The sequence below is a fragment of the Arachis hypogaea genome, chromosome 20 (assembly GCF_003086295.3).
Source record: "Arachis hypogaea cultivar Tifrunner chromosome 20, arahy.Tifrunner.gnm2.J5K5, whole genome shotgun sequence".
NCBI lineage: Eukaryota > Viridiplantae > Streptophyta > Magnoliopsida > Fabales > Fabaceae > Arachis > Arachis hypogaea.
The window spans coordinates 13,853,481-13,877,444 of NC_092055.1; the positions used below are offsets into that span (position 1 = coordinate 13,853,481).

The 23,964-nt window shown below is 37.0% G+C and overlaps 3 protein-coding genes across 3 annotated transcripts; 1 reads left to right on the plus strand and 2 right to left on the minus strand.

Moving 5' to 3' along the window:
• The first annotated feature begins 674 nt into the window (after positions 1 to 674).
• LOC112784528 (uncharacterized) lies at positions 675 to 1,742 on the plus strand. Its single transcript, XM_025827766.3, has one exon. It carries the CDS (start codon positions 903 to 905, stop codon positions 1,566 to 1,568), a length of 666 nt encoding a protein of 221 aa, XP_025683551.1. The 5' UTR covers positions 675 to 902; the 3' UTR covers positions 1,569 to 1,742.
• Positions 1,743 to 2,094: 352 nt separating this feature from the next.
• LOC112784527 (65-kDa microtubule-associated protein 8) lies at positions 2,095 to 6,605 on the minus strand. Its single transcript, XM_025827765.3, has 11 exons — positions 6,194 to 6,605; positions 5,889 to 6,092; positions 5,138 to 5,389; positions 4,822 to 5,034; positions 4,324 to 4,479; positions 4,060 to 4,219; positions 3,803 to 3,954; positions 3,625 to 3,712; positions 3,475 to 3,548; positions 2,781 to 2,855; positions 2,095 to 2,660 (listed from the first exon to the last, which is right to left on the minus strand). The coding sequence occupies exons 1-11, from the start codon at positions 6,275 to 6,277 to the stop codon at positions 2,331 to 2,333; spliced, it is 1,788 nt and encodes a 595-aa protein (XP_025683550.1). The 5' UTR covers positions 6,278 to 6,605; the 3' UTR covers positions 2,095 to 2,330.
• A 4,062-nt stretch (positions 6,606 to 10,667) lies between these two features.
• LOC112783758 (uncharacterized) lies at positions 10,668 to 13,443 on the minus strand. Its single transcript, XM_025826810.3, has 3 exons — positions 12,900 to 13,443; positions 12,460 to 12,536; positions 10,668 to 11,236 (listed from the first exon to the last, which is right to left on the minus strand). Exons 2-3 carry the CDS (start codon positions 12,504 to 12,506, stop codon positions 11,002 to 11,004), a joined length of 282 nt encoding a protein of 93 aa, XP_025682595.1. The 5' UTR covers positions 12,507 to 12,536; positions 12,900 to 13,443; the 3' UTR covers positions 10,668 to 11,001.
• Between the last annotated feature and the right edge of the window lie 10,521 nt (positions 13,444 to 23,964).

A 23,964-nucleotide genomic window follows, 5' to 3' on the forward strand; every position in this document is an offset into this window, starting at 1 on the left:
GTGAGGGGTTGGTTCTTTTGGTGGTTGTTTTTGGGGGATTAGGTATAGTGTGTTTGGTCTCCGATGTATGCTCATCGTTGTTGTCTTTGTTTTCAGCGTTCTTGTGATATCCCCCTTTGCTGTGGTCGTGCTGTTTCTGGCGTAAGAGTTCAGCCATTCTCTGGTTCTCGGCCCTGAGGGCCTCATTGATTGCTAGGAGTTCGGCCTGGTTAGTACTCGAGGGAGCATGACTGTGCTCGTCCGCCATGCGCTGTGACCTGCAAAAAAGAGTAGAAAATGTACGGGATCAAGAGTTGTGGGGTAAAAAAAAGTCGAGGCCCACGGTGGGCGCTAAATGTTCTTGCGCGAATTTGAGCGCTCCGAGGTATAGTTCGTCCTGCTGTGATTCCGACCAGCTTTTCTTGGAGCGGAAGGATGGAACGTTGTATACTTGCTGGGGAGGCGGCATTGAACACCTGCAAAGAGACTCCAACGCTCAAGTAAGTAAGACTATGAGGTAATTCAGAGTAAAACTGAATGTATTGTCTACCTGTAACTAAGTGAGTCACCCGTATATAATGGAGTTACTGAAGGCAGTTATCTGTATTGTTTGTTATCGGTTTGAATGGAATCTTTGCTGGTGACCCGATATTCGGGGCTTGAGTAGTTTTGAGGAAAGATTTGTGAATGAGTTATGTGCTGATCCTGATTCCGAGATTATTGGTATGAATCAGTTTTAGGTTAACGGATCAAATAGATTTAACAAAAATAAATTAAAAGCACAGTCGGGAAAGAAGAAAAGGAGCTCGAATTACGATAATACCCCACAGCCACTTTCCATTCCCGCCAATTCGAAACCCTTACAAAATGAAAGAGGGGGAAAGTGAAAATAGAATCGCAGTCGTAGGGTGGAGTATCTGAAAATGGCGGAGGATGAAGTTCAGATTCAAGAAAACGAGGAGTCATCCCGACCCGAATTCCCGACGAGTCGGGTGAAGAAAATAATGAGACTAGACAAGGATGTGAATAGGGTGAGCGGAGAAGCGCTGTTCCTGGTGTCGCGCTCCACCGAGTTGTTTCTTCACTTCCTGGCTCAGAAATCGGCGCGCGTGGCCATCGAGAAGAAGCGCAAAACGGTTACCCTTGACCACCTTCGGGTCGCCGTCAAGAGGCACCAACCTAGCAGCGATTTCCTCCTCGACTCGCTCCCTCTGCCTTCTGAGCCCAAAAATCTCCCTCCTTCCACCATCGCCGACCGGAGAAAAGCTGATAAGCCCGCACCTGCCGGCACGCGTCGCATCGATCAGTTCTTCCGGAAGCCTGAAGTCCAAGTTGCTCCCGCGGCAGATCCTGAAGCCGAAGCTCCTGCGGAAGCTGATGCTGAAGCTAAAGATGCTCCCGAAGCTGATTCTGAAGCCCAAGCTGCTCCTGTGGAAGATCCTGAAGCCGAGCCTTCTGCGGAAGCTGATGCTGAAGCTAAAGCTGCTCCCGAAGCTGATTCTGAGGCCCAAGCTACTGGAGCTGAAGCTGACGCCGGAGCTGAAGTTGCTGCCGAAGCTGAAGCGGCAGTTCACGTAGATGAGTGTTAGGTTGAGTTTGTTTATAGTTATACTATTTGGAAAAAAGGAAAAAATTTAAAAATAGAGATTAATTAAAGATTGCAGCCAGGTCTTTGATTTCTCTGCAATAGCTTTTTTGTACATCGATAGCGACATGTGATTCTAATTTTCAAGCTGATTAAGGGTAATTCCTTTCTTTCTGTATTGCCTATATCTTTATCCATGTAGGGCTTACTTGATTTTCTTCTTTTTGACGATTTGTTTTCTTTCAATGAACTAGTAACTTTGCTCTTTGGTTTACACGTCATCATTAGGATCCGCGAAACTGTTTTTTATGATTATCATGCATTTACAATGTCAAGTTGTTATTTCTATTCAAACTGTAAATTGTGTGTTTGTATCAGCTTCGGTTTTTTAGAACAGCTTATAATCAACTGCTGTATATGGTTTTCTTGTCAATATCCAATTCAAGTCTTCCACTTGGATCTGCAAACCTGAAAAATGATTTCACTTTTTGTTGGGGACCTAGCAGCAGCTTAGCACACTGGAAGCAAAGTTACAAACAAAGCAATGGACGAAGAATTTAATCTGTATACAGGTATACAACTAACAAGGTCTCACTCATTTAGGAAACTCAAGTGCAAAGAGATAAATACAAAAAAAAAAAAAAAAAAAAAAATCCTATACATGATGAGTTCATATTTATTCTTTTGCAGGTTGGTAACAGTTTTATTGCAAACCATGCTTTCTACAGGTGCTTTTCACTCAAATTATGTTTCAAATAAAGAAAATTTAAGGAGAAAATGGTCCAGAATGTGTTGATATCACAGAAGATGCCTCGTCTCTTGAATGAGGAGGAATGCCAGATTCACCAAAAATCTTTCTTCTTTGCATCTTCCTTCCATCATTAATGAAGGATATAGCTTGATTTCCTGAATTTATGCTGTTTGATCCGAATTGATGGATACTGATGGGAAGCCTTCTGTTCACTGGCATCGGACTGTCTAGACCTCCATTACAGCTTTTATTTGGAATTCGTCTACTGCTGGTGCTTGGTCTTGATGCATACATATTATCTCGCTCAACTGCTACTTGACTCTGGACCTTCTTCTTTTCCCATGGCTAAGACCCAAAAAATATTAGAGGAGCCAAGAATTTGATGAATATGGCATAGTTATTTCTTGAACAACATAAGGTGATATAGAAATTAGTATCTGTTTAAAACCGGTGTATGATACCAACCTGCTGTCTTTTCTTTTCCTCCTCTTTTTCTCTTCTTAGCATGTTATACTCTTCCAACATTTCCATTAGAGGTACCTACACAGATATTATTTTGCCAGCTATGATCAACGTAAAAACGAATGGAACCATACTAGAAAAAGCATGGCAATGAGAAAGTAAACTGTGCCAGTGTAAGAATGCTCAAATCATTGGTCAACATAACTGAAGCTAGAACTGTATAATATGATTTGTTTCTTGCAATTCTTTAAGTTTTTTGTTATCATTTTGTGTGCTGCTGGTGTGCTTTTTGTTACTCTGTTGGGTGTTTCTTGAAAATTTATCTATAGACGGTTATGCCATTACTTGATTAACTGTAAACACATTTTGCAACTTCACATTTTTCTCAAATATCTAGAGGACTCACAATTGTGCCTATCCTCTGCCCAGATGTTTCTAATACTATGCTTAAGTGTCACGCATTTAACATTGGCCAACCTTTCTTCTAAGATTAGGTCCTAAATTCGAATCTACTTTTACACATGCATCAATATATATTCTTGCAATACTTGTTTTGCCTTTCTTTGGATGCTACATGTTCTATGAATTTTAAAATGCTTCTCACTATTCCATTACACAATTAGACTCTGTAATATATACTTTTCAGATGCATCTTTTCTAGTATAAGAATAGTGTTTTAGAATGTAGGATATCTGACCTGATCATACAAGAAAACTTTATTTCGTTCTTCTTCCCAAGATCTGGCCATTTTAATTATCAAATCTACCAAAGCTGTAAAAAGCGTCCATGTTATGTAAGTATTTGAGTTTGCTTCCAATTAGTGCAAATCTTATTGTTGTCTATATACCTGGCATTTTGCTGACCATTATACGGGCACGTTCAGCACGTCTCAAGTTTTTGTGAGCTCCTCTGCTGACTGAGTATCGATTCTCATCCTGATAATACACTTGGATTGTGAAACATATAATAGAGATATTTATTCCTTAGCCATAGTTATGAAGATTGATTGAAATGAAAATTCTAACCGTGCTATATTCTTCTAGCCAGCGTTCTTCATCACGTGCTAACATCCACTTCTCCACCTTCTCCATTATAGCCTTCCTGCTAGCAGCCTCTTCTTTTGCTCTTGATATCTGTTCATCCATACTCATGAGGAGATTGGAATGGTCAATCTCCCCTTTTTCACATCTATGTCACTTTCTAGGACTGTTTAATTTTTAGATAGGCACTTAATTTTGTTTGCAAAGGAACACACATTCATTAATTACAGACTTACAGTCACCTGAGTTTATAAGGTTAATGATATTCTTCATCTCTGTCTGTGAAGGTATCTCCACATGTGATTTCTTGCATATCAATTCCAGTTCCTCCCGTTTCTTCTGGAATAACTCTTTCATCTTGCTTGCTTTTAGTTGATCCAGTCTCTTGACTTCAGCTTCAGTCTTGAATAATGAAAAAAAGATTCTTCTTTTAGTTCCATTTTTATTTTCCACCATTTAAATATCTGAGAGTTTCTGATATTCTGGGGATAAACTTAAATACATACCTGCTGCACTATTTCTAGAGTAAGACTTCCTGGATCAGATACTTCTGAAGATGAGACTGATAACAAATTGATTACGTGTGAAAAAGGTTGTCGGTCATTGTAAGGTGCATCCATGAGATTCCATAGATTCAACAGTTCTTTCCCTAAATGGTGAAGCTGCAAAGCATTCAAGTTAAAAATGCAATACCTGAGGCTTTAAGACATAATATTTGTTTTAGACTGGCTGGCATCTCAACAGGTTGGACTAAATACAAAATTTTCTCAACTAAGAGTCAATGTTTACTGAATGTTTTATAATTTTCCACCCCAAGTCAAGAGTCATTTCACTCATTTCTAATTACAAAATAAATTCAAATAACTATGTAACTGTTATAAGATGAGATTAAAGGCTTTTCTTAGTTCATTAGTGACTGGTATAACTCCTTGGGATGGAGATAAATTTAACATATTTCATATATGCCCAAAATAAAGATACAGCAACAGTTCTATTAGTTTCACCTTGTCAAGTCGGGTTTTCTTTTCTTCATAAAGGGACTCTACTGTGGTGTCAAGTTTATCCAGGATTTTGTCACTTATGTTCTTTGTTATTCCACACAAATCATTCAAGCTTGGGTGAACTTCCATGATGATCGCTGAGGAATCTTTTCCCAAGATTGTGGACAGGCTGTATATTACGTCTATGTATTTCTCCACTTGCTGGAGTCTTTCATTCTTCAAATGTAATTGCAATAAGCAAGATGAAAAAGTCTAGTTTGTAAAATACTAACTTCTTAAATGGCAGGGAAGGAAAATAACTGCTGCTAGTGCTAGGTACCTTCTCATTGTAGAGCCTTTGCAACTCGTTCTGATACTCCTCAAGTCTTTTTAGTGAAAGATCATTCTCGTTTACTACAATGATTGATGTTGCGTTATCTGAATTACCTGCAATTTCTGCAGAAATCTTTTGAATTTGCCCCTGCACCGCTCGGAACTGGTTTAGCCTCTCTTCCTTCCTCAGACGCATCTCTCGGAGTGCTGGAGTGATTGAATCTAGCTGCTCTTTTAGTGTTCCCGCCCTTTTTTCTGGCTGTTCAGTTAGTAATCTCATCAATGAAGAGTCTACAGTTATAGTTCATGTCTTGTTGAAGCATACACATTTGTCATTTCTCATTAGTTACATTTAACAATCAATGCACTCTGGCATAAAACTATTTGTGCGTATCTACTTAATTGCTACATAACATGCTATCAGAGACTATATATATGCTCAATCTTTGAAACACCCACAACCCCCCCCCCCCTCCCCGGCGGGGCGCCCTCTATATAAAAATTTAATTTTTAAAAAAGGGCTCTTGCATGATAGTCTTATGACAATTATCAAATTCGTATCTACTATGAATAATGAGACAGTTGGAAGCATAACTGTTTCTAGATTAGTAAGTCCCATAAGAATTAAGTGAAAAAAAAGGGTACTAATTGGCTCACTTTACTTTAAGATATATGAAAATGGTCTAATTTTCTTGTTATGATTTCTAGTTCTAATTGTTTATGTATACTAACTGGAGAAAGCTAAGTGGAATAGGTACCCGTCCAGGTAGAGATCTTTCACCAAGGGACAACAGAAGGTGTGTAAATTCAGCCTCGGCCTCAGCCAATTCTTGGTGCAGATGTGCTCTGGAGATATTTGCTTTGTCGACTTTTCGTCTATAGACCTCGAGGCACTCTTGCTCCAAATCCAGCAGAACCTTCTCCCTTTCGAATTTGTCTTCTCCGACTTCGTCCCATATTATCTAAAGTCATTCAAAATCGAGGAAAAATAATATAAATAATGGAATGTGACAGAAGAGTCAAGACATTCAATGTGTGAAATGAGTGTGAAGGAGGCTCTTGCCTGCAGTTCCTGCAACAAGAATCCACATGAAGTTTCTAATATTGCAGAATTTCTCATCCCTATTGGTGTCTGGACTGAACCCATTTTTGTTTTTGGTGGCACCGTTCCAGTGTAGAAGGAACTCAGATACTACTGAGTAATACACTTCTGAATGAAGAGTAAAAAAACACAGAAGAATGATTGGGGAAGAAAAGAGGTTTTGGTGTCAGTGGAAGAGAGTGTTTACCATTTGGTATGAGTTTTAGCTTAAAAGACAAGGGTGGCAGAGGTGGGTAATGTAAGCTTTTGTTTCAAGAATCAGACTCGGCCACATTTGATCCTACAAACTTTAACTTTTTCCCTCCATCTTTTTATTATTCCAATTGCAAAGTACAATATAACTGTCTCTTTCATTTTAGAACCTAAAATTGATAGGGTTCCTTAGTTAGATGTGCTAGATGTGATGTGTGTCTTGCACCATGTTTCTTCAAGTATAGCTCTTCTATTTTGTAGGACTTGATTCCTACGTTATCTATCATTATCAAATATATATGTTTTGATGCTGATCCTGATTGGGATAGACAAGCATAAAACACTTATTTTCTGCTTTCTGTATTGGATGCCTCTTTTATTTCTTTTTATCAAAGAAAAATTTTGGTGGATGCAATTTTATATCTATTAAAGTTAGGACATTTCTCCAAATTTAGTAAATATTTATTAAAGTATTTTATAATTTATATATCAAATGAGTTCTCATTTTTCTTAATTGCGTTTTTTGCATGTATTTTAAACGTGGTAATTGTTTCGGTATCTTTTCAAAACTAGAACATAATTTTCTATCATGTATTATTATTATTATATAATAGGTCTGTTTTGTACACTTTTAACATATGAAATAATTATAACCAACTTGGATTGGTCGAGTAGTCAGCTCACTCGTCCGTTTAAGTGAGTGTCAGGGATTCAAATCCCGCCTTGTGCATGCAGCAATCCATTGGCCAGCGGCAGACCCTTAAATAGAGCTCAGATCCGCGACGGATTAGTTTTTGACCTGTCGGGTTGGGGTGGGGGATATCGTGGGAAACAAAAAAAAAACATATGAAATAATTATACGTTTAACTAATTCGACACATATTTAAAGTTTTGATAAAATAATCTTTTAGTTCATGAAGTACGCAATGAATATCCTCTAGAATAAGTTATTATCTAAAATTTAATTCAAATATGATTGTTTTTTATATTTAAATAAAATATATAGAATATTTATTTCACATATTAAATACGTGTACAAATAGATTTTTATGTGATAATATAAAAAATGTAATTTATTCTCTAATTTCCGGATGATACATGAGTAATTGCCTTCAAAACTTTTATCAATTGTACCAATTAATTTCCTCAATGGATGATGCTGATTTCTAATGTTGATTATTTGATTATTTCTGTTGCAAGTTTCCTTTCCAGAAGTGAGATCGAATTTAGTAGGACATCATTATCACGTGTATTGAATTTTTTTTTCTTTTTAAAAAATTAAATAAATGTAGTTTTAGGTGCAATGGAAACAGCGAGGAATTTGATTTTCGAGTTGCTATGAAATTTTCTTTTATTGAATAAAACGTTCCACCCTGTTCCAGTATAGCAGTATAAAAGCTGAGACATGCCTTGCAAAGGAAGAAAGAAAGCATAAACATAAACTATTATGTTATAATAGTGCATACATGGACTTTTTAAGACACCTTGCACAGGAGAATGGAGTTTAGAGTATATATAGTGGTGGAGCTTGAGAAATTCGTTTGAGGGCCAAAAATTTTAATATAAAAAATAGTAAAATACATAATAATATTATATAAAAACAAAATTTATAAATACCACAATTATTTAATATTTTGTCAATACCATGACAATAAATAAATTATTTTAAAAGAAAAGGATAAATAGGTCTTTGACCTTTTGATTCGCAGACATTTAAGTTTTCGAGGATTTGAAAATACATTTAAGTTTCTAACATTTTCAAAACTTAGACATATTGATTTTTTATGTTCACTTGGGTTTGTACGACTCAACGGAAAAATCAAACGTGACTCTCGTTGTACTGATCTTGGTTGATACGGAATTACAGATGCACACGTGAGAGAGTTTTTAAAATTGGACAAATTAAATTTAAGAATCGATATGTCCAAATTTTAAAGAGGTTAGGAACTTAAATGTATCTTTAAATTCTCAGGAACTTGATTGTTCGCGGACAAAAAATTAAAAATCAATTTATCTTTTTTTTTTATTCTAAAGATAAATATTATAAAATATCTTAAAAGGGAACTTTTCAAATTTTAAGTGATTTAAAATTTTTAATAATGATTATTAAATCAATTATTGTAATGATTATGATGATGATGATCTTTTTCAGGTAGTCCAATAGTCCATCATGTTGAATTAAAATAAGTATTGAATGAATGTGTGAAGAGTTAACATGTACACTTAAATTGTTACATAATACTTTAGTCAAATGAGCTTGCTATGTTATCTATGGTATTACTACTAAATATTTTACAAAATGTTTCGGGAATTATGGCCCCATTGTCCACAAAAAGTTTTGTCAGTGTATATGTGTTATTTTTTTATATTATGATAAAGTATATTTTTTGTTTTTAATATTTTTAAAAAATTTTAAAAATAATTTTAATATTTAATATGTTTAATTTTGTCCATAATGTTTTAATATATTTCAATTATACTCTTAAGTATTAACACTGTTAATTAAGATGTTGACGTGGTAATTGTATATTGATATCGAGAATAAAAATAATATTTACAATTTAGTAATTTTTTTTTAAATAAAAATTATATTGTAACATTCTTAAACAATCACTTTTATTGAGTATAAGTTTTTTTCTTGTGTCTATTGAGAATTAGTTTAATATAATAATTTTTTTTAATACAATTATTTACACAAAAACATTTTTTTTGAAGCATATCGTTTTTATTATATAAAAATAACTTGGATATCTAAAAAAAATCATATAATTTGTTAATAAATATGTGATTGTGGAAAAAAACTTCTAAAAAGTGAAAGAATTTAATTTATATAATTTTGTATTGACATTTAATCATGTGCTATCACATACACAAATAATTAATTTCGTTACTCATTTAAGTCAGTATAATATAATTTTTTTTAGTAATCAAATTCTTGAATATGACAAGATTGCAATTCTGCCTTCTGGCTCTAAAATAATGAAAATACTCTCTTAAATACGTATCATATTTATTCACCAAAAAAAAAATATAAAATATTTAAGAGGAGATAGATTGGGTATATAAAAGTAATGATAAATTCAACAAACATATGTTAGATTAAATAAATCATAAATAGATTTGTACTAATATTTTTCAAGAGCTTGCAAATAGATTTTAAATACTAATAAAGACTTGTATTTTTCACATCATTTTAAAATATAAATTATAATTAAATGAAAGATAAGAATAGTAAAATTACAAGTATGAATTTTGACATGTTCGGATTCGGTCACACCTCTGTATTCACATCTAGTTCTGCCTATAATCATGCCAGAAATTTATCTACTATCAATAAAACATTAAAACTTGAAACATGTGATTGATAAATCACTACAATTTTATGCACGTTTGATACATATTCAGGAATTCTTCATCATATATATTAAGTCTCGCCTTATGGATTTAGCTCATTTTTAGGATCCTGCTTTTAAAATTACCTATGATACGTCTTTCAGTCTAAAAGGTTGGTATTATTCCAATTTTAATTAGCTAATTGCGTATAATTAAGGGTACTTGCAAAATTATTGTAATACTTTTTTAACTACATTTCTTAGGCAGAGTTGCATATAGAATATCATTGATTTACCTTCAGTATATTTTAGAAGGCAAATTCTATGATGCCTTTAATTTGATACTTAACTTTTGTCTAACTTACTTTTTATAAATTTTAAATATTTAATCATTATTTACTTTTATACTTTTAAATTTAAATATTAATTTTTAAACTTTTTGGTAAGTTAGACAAACAATTATAAACACTATAGCAATCACCATTTTAAGATTAAGTTTGGATGCTTTACTTACATAGTTAATTAATAATGTACTTATTTCAGAATGTGGATTCTTTCATGTTGAATTTTCATATATAATTTGTCACTATTTTCTCATGCTATGCGATTTATCTAAAATAAATTATTAGAAACTATGCATAATTTAAAAAGTTTGGTGAAAATAGTATACGGGGATCTATTTCCTCTTCTCTTGTACAACAAAAAGCACAAAAACTCTTGGAGAGCAAGATTCATCTCTGCAATGGCTCCCTTCTTCGCAATGTAATGTCTTTGAATATTAAGATACAGTATTCTGGATGTGACGGTATAGTTATGGTTCAATTATTCTCAAATTTGAAATCCTTGTTGCTCTCAACTTAAATAAGGATGATGGGTTTGGAATTATATTATGCAACTGGAACCAACTCATATCGATGAACTCAAATCGTCATTAAGTCTAAAAAGATGACCCTTAATAAAATAAAAGTATACTTAAACGTTCGCCTCACTGAGTTTACAAAGAATCCAATAAGGTCGTTTTTCCATTACCATTATCTAATAATGGTAAAAGAAAACCAAACATTTATGCAATTTATAAATGGGCAAAGGAATGCTTTCTTATTAACCTGCTTTAATTTACATATCTTAAAAGGTAAAATTCCAAAAGCATCAATTAGAACATTTGACCATGGACCACCAGAGAAGTGCATTTGGTTTGTTACAATAAACCAAACAAATTTGACAACTTAGAAAGATATATACTGACTATGAATCCGTCTTTGCCTCCACCAAAGAAGTGTCGGTTGCAGCTCTTTGAGCATCTAGCAACTTCATTTGGCGCTCCGCATGTTCCCTTTCGCAAGCACTAATTCCCATAATAATATCCAGCATAGTACCAGTAGTGCCAAAGAATACAAGGGGTGCCAGAGATTTGCGCTTTATCCCCACCGGAATCGCCAGCAGAGCTCCTGCCACTGAGAATACCCAAGTGCCCAATGCACTTAAAACATTCCATTTCAGTAACATTTTTGAATGAATATTTTCGAAAGACGCATGTAGAAAAGCTAGAAAATTAAACAGTAACGAGTGGACAAAAGAAACTTTGCCAAAAAGAGGAATATTATTGATAATCTTTCTATACTAGGGAACAGCGAGACTAAAACCATTTAGAAGATGCACCAAGGTACCAGCCTCACTACAATTCATGGTTGCTCATGGAATCACCTAACAACTACAAAGCAAGAGATATATAGAAAGGAGATTGGAATCAGTTAGGGAGTAACCAAGGGGACAAAAGTGCCATTGCAGCAGTGAAGAATCATCAATGGCCCCAAAAGTATTCCTCTAAGTAGTTGTTTCAGCGGATTGATGCAAATCCACAGAAATAGAGTGAACATGACAATGAGCATCGTGATTTCAATTCAACACTAACTTCATCAGAAAATATAGCTATTCATATTTTTAACACTGCATTGGCAAGTTCTATGCATCAATTTGATAGTATGGTGTAATCATAAACAACAAAATCAAAGTCTTTTCATGCTAAACAAAGTTGGTTACATGAATCAAATGGTACCGAAGTGTCTCACTGTAAACTATGAATAAAAGCATTTAAATCTAAATGGCATAACAAGTAATAAAATTTCATGCCTAATGATATTTAAAACCCCCTACTAAATGACATAGTAATATCATGGAAATTTTTTGAACACCTTAACCCTATACAACGTGTAGAAACCCACTCCATCACCTTTAGAATTTTATGTGAATGCCACTCCAACATACAACTCTAACTGAAGCTTCAGTCTACCCTATACTCTTACTCTCTTAGTGTTCCTAAGCATTAGTTTCTTGAAGAATTGTCAACATTTCATTACTTATTGCGTTGCTAGTTATCCTTGGTGGACCAGAAAAGTTTATTCCTTATGTCACAAGAGTGGGAGTAATAGGGAGTTAGGGACAAGAAACATAAAAAGTTTTTGCCATTTTCATCACCAAGGTAATAAACAAATGGGTTACTAATGTCATTTCCAATAACAGTCCCTCTAATCGACCCATTAGTAGACTATGAAATCTGAGTACAACTTTCTCACACACACCAGATATCTGTCAAGAGAGGTTTCTCTAAATATTGAAAACATGAAAAAACACAAAATGTGATCATTGTATCAAAAACAAAGAGAAAGGTCACATAACAGAAAAGATGAGATGGGGCTTAATTACTTGGAAACAGAGCAGTCTTCGAGATGCTTCACTTCTTCATTTGCCATTTTTCCTGTGATAGGTTTTGCAGCGTTGATCTGGACATAAATTATCAAATCTATTAATATATAGTTACTTTTTTTTTTCCATTGCATTCACAATTTTCCTTTTCCCCTTCCCTTAGAGCAGAAAATTTTTCTTTAAACCAGATTTTTAAATTCTGATGGTGTCATTAATCTAATAATTATTATACTGTCTTAACAACTGCAATATTCAAGGAAGAAGGAAACAGAAGATGAAATGGCAAGGATTCCTTTCCTATGGAAAACTAACTTTTGGTTTTTGTTTTTGTTTTTTTCTTCTTCTTTTCCTTCTATGCAAATCTCAGCACTCTCTGAAGAACTATTATCAGGGTTTACAGGGACAAAAAAAAAAAAAAATACAGAAGCAGAAAATGGTACCACGAAGGGGAGGGCTAGAGAAGAGGACGGCGAAACCACAGAGCTCGGAGAACAGGACGGCGGGTCGGCTGCGACGCTGGTCAGACGAAGGCGGTGATCCTCAAGACGGAGAGACAACGGAGCTTGAGGCGCAGTGAATCGTGCACGGCGGAGCTCGAGGCGCGGTGAAATGAGGACGGCGGAGTTCCAGCCGCAGTTAATCGCGGACGGCAGGAGATTGAAGAATTGTGAATGGTGGACGCTGTGTGAGTCTTGAGTGTGTGGGAGAAGAAGAATACAAAAGTGATGAGTGATGAGAGTAGATAATGTGAGTGGTGAATGAGAAAGTGATTTAGGGTTTGGTCGAGCTCATGTTTGCACTTTGCAACATGGAGAGCAGGAGAGGGAAGTCTTCTGTTGAATGCTGGGTCGGGTTTGCGTTTGGATATCCAGCTTTCTTGGATCTAGGCTAGGTTGTGGGCCGGGTCGTGACAGAAAAATGTAACGAAGGGATGATTTATGAGAAATTTTTCTTTGGTGGAAGATATCCAAGCAAATGAGGCAAATGTCATTTTCCATAATGCAATTTCATTAGATGATAAATGAAGATTACCATCATCGTCGTGGTGTGCATGTCGCCTCCATAAACGTCATTGTCAATCGAATCCGCTTTTGTTGCTATCTTCCTATGCAAACAACATCAAGTGTAGTTAAAAGTTGAAACACAAAAAAGTAGAGGAACTAAAAAATAACTAAGATCCGAGATATCGCAAGTGAACTAGCGAATTTGTTAAAGGGCTTAAACTTTTTGAAGGGTTAGGCTTTATCACCTCCAAATATGGAATCAAAATTGGAAGAGCTTCATTACATGTATTTCATTGGATTTAATGGGTGCATTAAGAATTCAAACGAAGGGTAAGTGTACCGCGTTCGTGTTCTTCGGCCCTGCGTTCTTGATTCCGAGATATGCCACCATGTTGAAGAAGCGCTTGTGCAGCTTAGGGGAAAATGCAAGAGAGGAAAAAAAATAAAGTTTGAGGATAATGGAAAGAAATATATAGAAATGAAATCATCTTTGAATTCAAAATTTAAACTTTTAAACAGTAAAAATTTGCATATTAAATATAAAAAAAGTGAGAAGGAATAAAAGGCACAAAGAAGAAGATAGATGAAGACAAAAGAAATTATTCTTGGTATCTGTTGTTGCCTGTGTGTTCGGGAAACAAGTCGGCTCTTGTGACGAACGATTGTCGAGTTGTCGCCTTTAATTTGATACTGAATTGTTGGTCTTGCTAATCCGATTTTTTTTTTTTTGACGGGGTATGAGGTGTGAGCAATGAAGATGGGAGGAGTGTACCTGCAAAGGCACTCTAATGCTTAAGTCAGTATTGTGTTCTAATCGTAAGAGAAGAAGATATTTTACCTCGCTTTTTGTATGTTGAGATCTTCGTTCGTTACTGTCCGAGCATTTAGCTCGGAATGGAGAGGATTGGTAACATATCCGATTATTGTACTGTTTGGTCGGACGTTATGATTGAAGTATTATTCGGTCGAGTTATACCTCATAAAAACCGAGCTGTAACATATGATACCGAGTTATAACTCGTATTTGTAACTGCCATATCATAGCCCCATGTTTAGCCTGAGGGGAGTTTTTAATGAAGCAGATTGAGCTTTTTTATGAGTTATAACTCGGTTGAATGAGTTAGCCACGGAACCCCCAATTCAACTTATTTCATTAAAAAATGTGTTTGGTTTTAGACGTGGGGAGTCATGTCCGCATCTGACTCATGAGAGAGAAAGATATTTAAAAAAATTAAAAGCTATTGTCATTTCCAATGCAACTTGCGCCGTTTGATTTCATTGAGGCAGCAGTTGCTGGAATTGAAATAGTTTTTGTTATGTGATTAATTGGATGGTTGGGCTCCAATTGAGACTTTGATTTGACTACATCTGACGCTTGGTTTTGCTATTTTGAAAACAGAATAAGTAAAAGAGGTATGCATGTTCTTTCTTTTTTTCTCTGAGTTATCATTTCCTACTTCTTCTCTCGGCTTTTCTTTTTGTGTCTGTACATGGGGTTTGAAAAGGAGAATAAGGGTAAGATTGACTGGTCGTATGACTGGGTGAATGATGCTGTGAAGTCTCGAGTGTCTCTGTTTGTTGATGAGACAACTGTTAAAGAGGTAGATATGTCTAAGATTGTTAGAATTGGGTCTGGGGTGCAAGTGGAGTTATTGCCATGTAGCAGTGATGATAGGGTTTATCATAGGGGGCAAGGGTTCGAATACTTCTACATGCATAGTTGTGTTCTAGAAGAGCTTAGGGTGAAGTTTCCTTTTACGGCGTTTGAGTGTCAGCTTTTAAAACAGCTAAACTGTGCAGCGCCACAACTTCATCCCAATGGTTGGGAGTTCTTACGATGCTTTGAAAATTTGATGGAGTTTCTTGAGGAAGAACCATCTGTAGACTTGTTCTTTTCTCTTTTTCAAGCTAAAGGAGTTTGGAAAGGAGGGTGGGTTAATCTGAATAGTACTCCGGGGTTTGGTATTGATGTGTGAGCATCTTTCCTATCTTTTCCTAGTGAATTTGCATTTAATTTGTTAACTTTTATCAAGAAATAATTATCTTTTAGCCACTATGGATGCTACTTTGAGTCGTTTGCAATTATATTTAAAATTTTAGGTAGTATTCGGATGGATTTGATGGAGTTTCTGCAGAAAAAGAAAAGAAACTAAGGAGCTGACCAGCGAGGAACGACGCGTACGCGTGCCTGACGCGTACGCGTGAAAAGCGAAGTTTCTTAGCGACGTGTGCGCGTACCTGACGCGTGCGTGTGACTCGCAGAAAAGACCATCGACGCGTACGCGTGACATGTGCCACGTGCAGAAAACGCAGAAAAAATGCTGGAGGCGATTTCTGGGCTGTTTTGATCTAGTTTCCAGCCCAGAAAACACAGATTAGAAGCTACAGAATGGATAAAACAAGTGGTCCCACCCATCAACTAAAGACTTGTTAATTAATTCTAATTTAAATTTAAATATTATTTTAAAATAGGAAAAGATATTATTTAGTTTTAAAAATTAGATTTTAAATTATTAGGATTAGATATAAAAAGGATTCCAATTAGTTAATTTTTCAATCCGTCTCAGAACACAACATTATTCCATTCCAATTTACAATCCTTATTTTTCTCTGAACCATGAGCAACTAAACCTCCACTGTTAAGGTTAGGAGCTCTGTCTATTTGTATGGATTGATTTTATTGCTTTTTCTATTTTAATTCATGTATGAATTTATAATTTAAGAATTGTTTTCGCTCTTTATCTTATGAATTTGGGTGGAACGGAAGTATGACCCTCTTTCTATTTGAGTTCTTGTATAACTTGGAAAAGCTCTTTACTTGCAGTTTGAAAACATATTCTCCTAAATTTTAATTATCTGGATTTAATGGGATACGTGACATATAATCCTTTTATTTTTGGGTAATTAGAGTTTTTGTGGCATATAAACTGGAATTTGATCATGCAGCTTCTAATTGGAATTAATTGACCAAGGAATTGGCAGTTAATGAATTTTAGAGGAGATTAGAAAGGTCTAAGGAATTAGGATCTAGTCACATATAGTTTGCCATGAATTAAATCTTACATGATTAAAATAAATTAATAAGAAAAGTCAATCCAGAAAATAGATAACTCTGAAGTCTTAACTGTTTCTCAATATTTTATTCCCAACTTATTCACCTGCCTATCTTCAAACATCTAAATTTATTAATTAATGCTTTTGAACTCTCAAACATTATTTTCTGTTTGCCTAACTAAGTAATTCAATTAACTATTGTTGCTTAGTCCTTCAATCCTCGTGGGATCGACCCTCACTCACCTGAGGTATTACTTGGTACAACCCGGTGCACTTGCCAGTTAGTTTGTGGGTTTTAAATTCCGCACCAAATTTTTGGCGCCGTTGCCGGGGATTGACTGTGATTAACAACTATCAGTTGTTTGATTGCTTAAATTAGGCATTTTAATTTTAATTTTATTTAAATTTTGTTTTATTATTTTCGAAAAAAAATCTAAATAAATAAATAGCAATAGTATTTTTCCTTAATTTCTGAAATTAAGTTTGGTGTCCCGTAGTAAGTTTTCTTTTAAAAATATTTTTTTTAAATACTAGTATTTTTCTTTGTTTAATTTTTGAATTTCTAGTTGACCTCTTTTTATTTATTTTTGAATTCTTCTTTTATTTTGATTCTTTATTTTATTTCTTCTCAAAAAAAAAAAAAGAATTCTGTTCTTTCTTCTTTGCTTTCCTTTTTACCACATGGTGCGTTTAATTCTTTTTATTGTTTTGTGCTAAGAAAAATAATGGAGAGAGATCACATGGGTTACTACTCACACCCAAGGAGTGATTCACATTATTGTGAATGGAGGAACTACTCAAATTTTGGTTAGCAAAGTCAAAACGAAAGAAACTTCAGTACTCCATATTCCAACTATCAAGAACCACCATCTCCATATTTTACCAAGAACCACCACCTCTCTACCCATATCAAGAACCATCATCTTTCTACCCACATCAAGAGCCACTATCTCCCTATTCATACCAAGAACCATCATCTTTTTACTCTTATCAAGAATCATCATCTCCTTCTTATTCATATCAAGAGCCACCATCTCCTTATTCATTTCAAATGCCATCAGATCTTGAGCTTCTCATGAAAGAATGCATACATGATATAAAGACAAGTGTCAAAAATGTAGAGAAACATGTGCAGTCAATTATCAAGTCACAGGAAGAGAAGCAAGCAAATTCCTTCCCAAGAGATATAATGCAAGATCCTATGGAAGAAAGTGAAGAAATCAATAAAAGGAGTTTATACTCCAGTGAATTAGAGAAATTTCCACCCTCACATATAGAAGAAGAGAAAGATGCAAAAACAAAGGAGGTTGATGCACCAACAAAGAAGGAAGATGCACAAACAAGGGAGGTTGCAAGGGATGAAGACAATTATGGGAATCTACACTCCAATGAAGCAGAGAGTGGCATAGAGGGTGAGTTTATTGAACCACCAATTCAAGAAGTTCTTGATGAAGGGTACACTCTAACCATCACACAACACCCATATATTGAAATCAAAGAAGTGAAGATAACCAAGGGAAGCACTGAAAAGGGGATTGTGACCAAGAAACCGAAGAAAATATATGTTCCGAGGGTTACCTGAAACTGGAGGTCGATCTCGGATAAGATCTTCTGTACTGGTCGGAGATGGCGTATCCGGCTGGCTGGTGGCGGCCGGAGCTGTTGTGTCTGACTTGTTGGACTTGCTGCACTGCTGATCCTTGGTCACTGGAGGGTGGGGGGTACCTGCAAGAGACTCCGATGCTTAAGTTAGTACGGGTATTAAGCAGGTTTTTAGTAGAATCAGAGTATGAGTTATACCTGGATGCTTCAGTGTATTTATAGTAGTTGTAGAGTGACCTTTTTAGATAAGATAAGTTAGTTATCCTATCTTATCTTATCTTTTGGCGAGGTCAGCTTATCTTCAATGGAACCGCCCTTATCTCTATAGGCTTGGACTGCCTTTAGATCTGGGTCGTATTCCTTGAGTTGGGCCCATTTTTCGGGCTTTCCTGTCGATTTGGACGAGCTCTTTTGGGAAGAGGTCGGATAGTCTGACCTGAAGAGGTCAGTCGCTTTGTCGCTGATGTTCCCGGGTCGGATAGCTCGACCCAGGGTATGAACAGTGCCCCTGCTCGAGCTCGGTCTTTCTTTTGGAGGTCGAGTCTTGGTTTTAGGATTCGATCCTTCTCGGGTGAAGCCGAACTCGAGCATTTTGTCGACTTCCTCTTTTGTAGAACTTTTTTGAATGTAGAACGTTTTCCTCCTAAAGCGCGTGCTTTTGTATTAGCGCCTTGTTATGGGGAACGTGTGAGGGTTTAATGCCCCAATTAATTTGGCATTAATTGCCCCGTTTCCCTTAACTTCTTTATTTTTGAACTTTACACTCAGGAAACAGTTTCTCTTCTTCACTCTTTCTTCGTAACTTCTCCCTTTACTCTCTCGCTTTCTGTTTCTAGCTTTGAGTCCATAGCTCCTTCCTACGACGCTTGCTTTGTTGCTGTTTTCGTGGAAGAGGGGTGATTCTGGATTTTGCCTTCCGTTTTTCTGCTTTCTTTTGCAGCTTTTCTCCCATTTTCCAGGTTTGGTTCTTCTTTCTTCCTTCCTTTACGCCATTTATTTTGAGAAAGTTTTGATTTTGGCTGGAGAAAGTTTGGATCTTTCTGCCTTTGCTTATGCCTGATCGTGGTATGTTCTATAGTTTCTTTGCCTCTTTGCATGATTTTTCGCTTTTCCTGTTGCTAGTGCTTTTGGTTTCGAAGCTTTGAGTGATAATTTTGTTTGATCCTAAAAAAGAAAGTATCTTTGACGCTTTCTACTTGTCGTGCTTCGATGTTTGGGGATGCATGCTTGTTCTTTACTGATAGACTGTATGAAGATAGTGGTTTTGATGACTTTCTGTGCTTTTTGCGTTTTGTCTTTCTCCTATGAAAATGCTCGCTGTTTGAGGTCTTCTATTCTTGTTTGAGAGATGCTGGAATGTAAGCGGTAGTTTTTTCCTGAAACTGTGCTTTGTTACTGCCTCCAAAGGATGCCCCAAGACTTTGGTTTAAGTCTTGGGGTTTTTCTTTCCTTTTTGTTCTTCTGTATCATATTAGTCGAGTTGTTTCACCCTTTGTCCGAGATGTTTTTTAGTAATCCATTCTTCTTTTCTTATTGTAGGATTAGTTGGTCTCATGTCTTCTCGCAATAACGTTGTAGAGATGTCTTCCCAGGTTCCTGAGGGCATGGCCGATTGGGTGGACTCAATGGTTCTTATGTGTGTCTCTTTAGTTGATTCCGAGTTTTGTGTGTAGCTTAGGCAGTTTCATAGGGTCTGTAGTAGTGCTGGTGATGAAAAGAATTATGAACTTGTACCTCCCTCTTCTGAAGAGAGAGTTTGTTTCTCTACTCGGGTTGTTAGAGATCGCCCTTATTTCTATGCTTATGACTTCTTCTTTGGTCAGCTGGGTATCACCCTCCCTTTTACTGAATTTGAGACCAACCTGTTATGGTCCTGTAATGTTGCTCCCTCTCAACTTCACCTTAATTCCTGGGGTTTCATGAAAATTTTTCAATTGTTGTGTGATGGTTTCAGTATTCCTGCCTCGCAATCTCTCTTCTTCTATCTATTTGTTTTGACGAAGCCTGGAGTAGTAAAAAAGAAGGCAGCTTGGGTCTCCTTTCGATCTTCCCAGGGGAAGAAAGTCTTCTCCATGTTTGACGAGTCGTTCGCGATTTTAAAAATTACTTTTTCAAGGTCCGAGCTGTTGAAGGAGCTCGGCCCTTTTTTCTGGATGAAAATGATGAGCCCGCCTTTCCCTTGGAATGGCAAAAAGATGTGAGAGTGTCCAGATACACGTGGAAGATGTTGGATGAAACTGAGCGAGCTTTTGTGACCGTCTTGGAAGAACACTAGGGTCAACCTCCCTATCTTGATACAAAGAAATTTTTAACCAATCCTTCTCTTCTTCAAACCGAGCTGGATATTTTGCGTTCCTGATTTTCCCTTTATTATCTGTTTATATTGCTTGTAAATGCCTCTCTGACTTGTAGCTTAATTTCTTACTGTTGTGTTTTATTTGCAGAGGCAATGAAGAATAATGAATCCATGAAGGCTTTTAAAAGAGCACAGAAGGCGACTGCTGCTAAAAACATCTCGGCCAAGGCGGCCGGGGAGGGATCTTCCCAAGTGCGTGTGAAGCCGTCCATGCTGAGTTCTCCTGGGGCGAGGAAGGTGATCCCCACTCTTCGAGTTCGTCTGGCTGACCCTCCACCAATTTTTGCCGCTCCTTCTGGCGCTCCTCCCAATAAGAAACAAAAAACGGCTGAGCCTTTCAACTTTGATGCTCCCGACTTCAATGTGATCGAATTCGTGGATCAGAAAATCGGTCCCTACGGTGCTCTTCCTATGGACGATGTGTCTATCCTTCGCCATCTGAAATTTATGGCCCGAAACAGTGTAAAAATAGCGTATATGGGGGCTGCTTTGTACCAAACTGCTCAGAATATTCCTCTCCATGCCACCAAAGAGTTTATGGAGGAGGCGAAGCAGGAGTTTGACCGGATGAAGGGCCTTAAAGAGGAGCTTGAGGTAAAGGTTGCCAAGTTGGAGAAGGATTTGGAGAACGAGAAGGCGAATTCTCTTGCTTTGGCAGCTTCTGTGCGGCTGGCCGAGGACACGGCACTGATGCATAAAGATAGCTACGTTACGTCTTATCGGGAGGTGATGCGTCTGAGGGGGGAGCTGGAGAGTGCCCGGGAAGATTACTTTGAGCTTCAGGATCATATCGTTGATAGCGTGACTGCTGCTTACGAGAACCTGAAGGAACAAGTTCGGGTTATTGCTCCCGAAGCCGACCTTACCCTCTTCAGCCTGGATAACGTTGTCAGGGATGGCAAGATTGTCCCTGATGACGAGGATGATGATGTTGAACCTCCCCCTGTGTCCTCTGCCAAAGTGTCGACTTCTTCAGCTCCTCCGGTTGTAGCCGATCTGGATTGCCAGATTCTGAACCGAGAGGATGGAACTGTGGATGCTGTGCCTATTCAGACTCGCCCTCCTTCTCCCCCTAATGATGCTGCCAAGAAGGCTCCCGATGTTTGCTGATTTCTCTCTGAACATTTGTGTAGCTGGCCCAGCTTGTGGGCTTTTAAACTCTTTATTGTTTTGTTAACTGCTGACACTTTCTAGTCGCTTGCCTAGCAACTTTTATTTTGAAAAACAAAGGTAGCTTTCTAGCTTTTTGAGGTAGTTTTGGTGGCCTCTGAAGCTTTTTATCTTTTGTAGATTATATCACGCTTTTTTGCATTTAACTTGGTATCTCTTCTGGTTTTTGAGAGTGTTGGAATCTTGCGGCTCGGCCTCTTTGGATTGCTTTGTACTTATTGTTTGTAGCTTGGATCCTTTGAGGTTGTGGCTGTGTGGGTCCAACTTGTTTTTCGGTTTTCTCGCTTTTGCTTGTATCTTTAGCACTTTCATAACCGATTTCTTTATGTTAGTCCTCTTTTCCAGTTATTTTTGTAGTCCTCTTTTTTGAATCTTTGCCAGATCTCTTTTTAAGGACTACTTTTATAACTTGGTTTTTGTAGGAGGCCGACTTCTTTACGTCGTTCTCTTCTAAGTTATTTTTGTAATCCTTTTTCTTGGACCTTTGTCAGGTCTCTTTCAGGGATTACTTTTATAACTTGTTTTGTAGGAGGCCGACTTCTTTACGTCGTCCTCTTCTAAGTTATTTTTGTAATCCTCTTTCTTGGACCTTTGTCAGGTCTCTTTCAGGGATTACTTTTATAACTTGTTTTGTAGGAGGCCGACTTCTTTACGTCGTCCTCTTCTAAGTTATTTTTGTAATCCTCTTTCTTGGACCTTTGTCAGGTCTCTTTCAGGGATTACTTTTATAACTTGTTTTGTAGGAGGCCGACTTCTTTACGTCGTCTTCTTCTAAGTTATTTTTGTAATCCTCTTTCTTGGACCTTTGTCAGGTCTCTTGCAGGGATTACTTTTATAACTTGTTTTGTAGGAGGCCGACTTCTTTACGTCGTCCTCTTCTAAGTTATTTTGTAATCCTCTTTCTTGGATCTTTATCAGATCTCTTTCAGGGATTACTTCTATAACTTTTTCATTTTGGGCTGACTTTGTTATGTCGGGCCCTTCTAAGTTAAAGTAATCCTCTTTAATAGGGTTGGGCATACCTCTTTCCAAGGTTTACTTGTAACTTGGGTTGACTTGGTCCGACTACTTTACGTCGGCCAGTCTTTAAGTTATTATTTAACAATCCATAAGACCTCGTCAGGTTCTTTTTCGGATCACTTTCAATAACTTCTTACATTATTCTGTGTTCATCTTTGCCGATTTGTAGAAGGTGGTTGCTATCTTTAGATCATCTTTTAGGTGAATCGCGTTTTCACCTTTATCGGACGATTGTCTTTATCGTGATCGTGCAGTAAAGTTGCTTTTCACTTTATGCCGATCTGTTGCTTTATAATCGGACGATGAATGCTTCAGATTAATGCGTCTTGAAAACTTGTAAAATATCTAAAATATATTTTATTAAAGGAAATTGCAAATATATACATGTGGGAATTTTTCATCCCTTTAAGTCGGATAGTGTCTGAGTCTCAACTTGGTGCCTCATTAAAAAACCTTTTCAGGAAAAAGAGTGCATCCAGTAGTGAGATCTTTACTTTTTCTAGCTGTAGTAACTTCTTAGGTTGCAGGCGTGCCATGATCTGGGAAGCTCTCGTCCATTGAGTTCGGACAGTCTGTAGTAGCCCTTCCCAAGTACTTCTACGACTCGGTAGGGTCCTTTCCAGTTTGCTGCCAACTTTCCTTCTCCTGGTCGAGTTGTTCCAATATCATTTCGGATTAGGATGAGATCATTTTCTGTGAAACTTCTCGGCACTACCCTTTGATTATATTTGGAAGCCAGTCGACGCTTTAGTGCTTCTTCCCTGATCCGAGCTCTTTCTTGGATTTCAGGTAGTAGGTCGAGCTCTTCCCTTTGAAGTTGGGAATTTGCTCCCTCATTATAATGAACCATTCTAGGCGATCCTTCCTCAATCTCTACTGGAATCATTGCCTCTATTCTGTATGCTAACCGGAAGGGGGATTCCTTTGTGGTGGAGTGTGGCGTCGTTCGATACGCCCATAGAACTTGTGGAAGCTCTTCTGCCCAAGCTCCCTTTGCGTCTTGTAATCTCCGTTTTAACCCGGCCAATATGACTTTGTTGGCAGCTTCAGCCTGTCCATTGGCTTGTGGATGTTCCACGGAGGTGTACTGGTGCTTTATGTTTAAGTCGGCTACTAACTTTCTGAAGCCTGCTTCTGTGAATTGAGTGCCATTGTCTGTGGTGATGGAGTGCGGAACCCCGAACCTTGTGACAATGTTTCTATATAGGAATTTCCGGCTTCTTTGAGCAGTGGCGTTGGCTAGGGGCTCTGCCTCGATCCACTTTGTGAAATAGTCTACCCCTACTATGAGGAATTTAA

Excerpts from the sequence above, each read along its gene's own strand:
- LOC112784528 (XM_025827766.3), top strand. The coding sequence starts at position 903 with ATGGCGGAGGATGAAGTTCAGATTCAAGAAAACGAGGAGTCATCCCGA.
- LOC112784527 (XM_025827765.3), bottom strand. The coding sequence starts at position 6,277 with ATGGGTTCAGTCCAGACACCAATAGGGATGAGAAATTCTGCAATATTA. Across the intron at positions 3,955-4,059 it reads CATTAACCTTATAAACTCAG|GGGAGATTGACCATTCCAAT; the intron begins GTGACTGTAAGT and ends GATGTGAAAAAG. Across the intron at positions 2,856-3,474 it reads AAGTTTTCTTGTATGATCAG|GTACCTCTAATGGAAATGTT; the intron begins GTCAGATATCCT and ends ATATCTGTGTAG.
- LOC112783758 (XM_025826810.3), bottom strand. The coding sequence starts at position 12,506 with ATGGCAAATGAAGAAGTGAAGCATCTCGAAGACTGCTCTGTTTCCAA. Across the intron at positions 11,237-12,459 it reads GAAGACTGCTCTGTTTCCAA|TGCATTGGGCACTTGGGTAT; the intron begins GTAATTAAGCCC and ends GAATGTTTTAAG.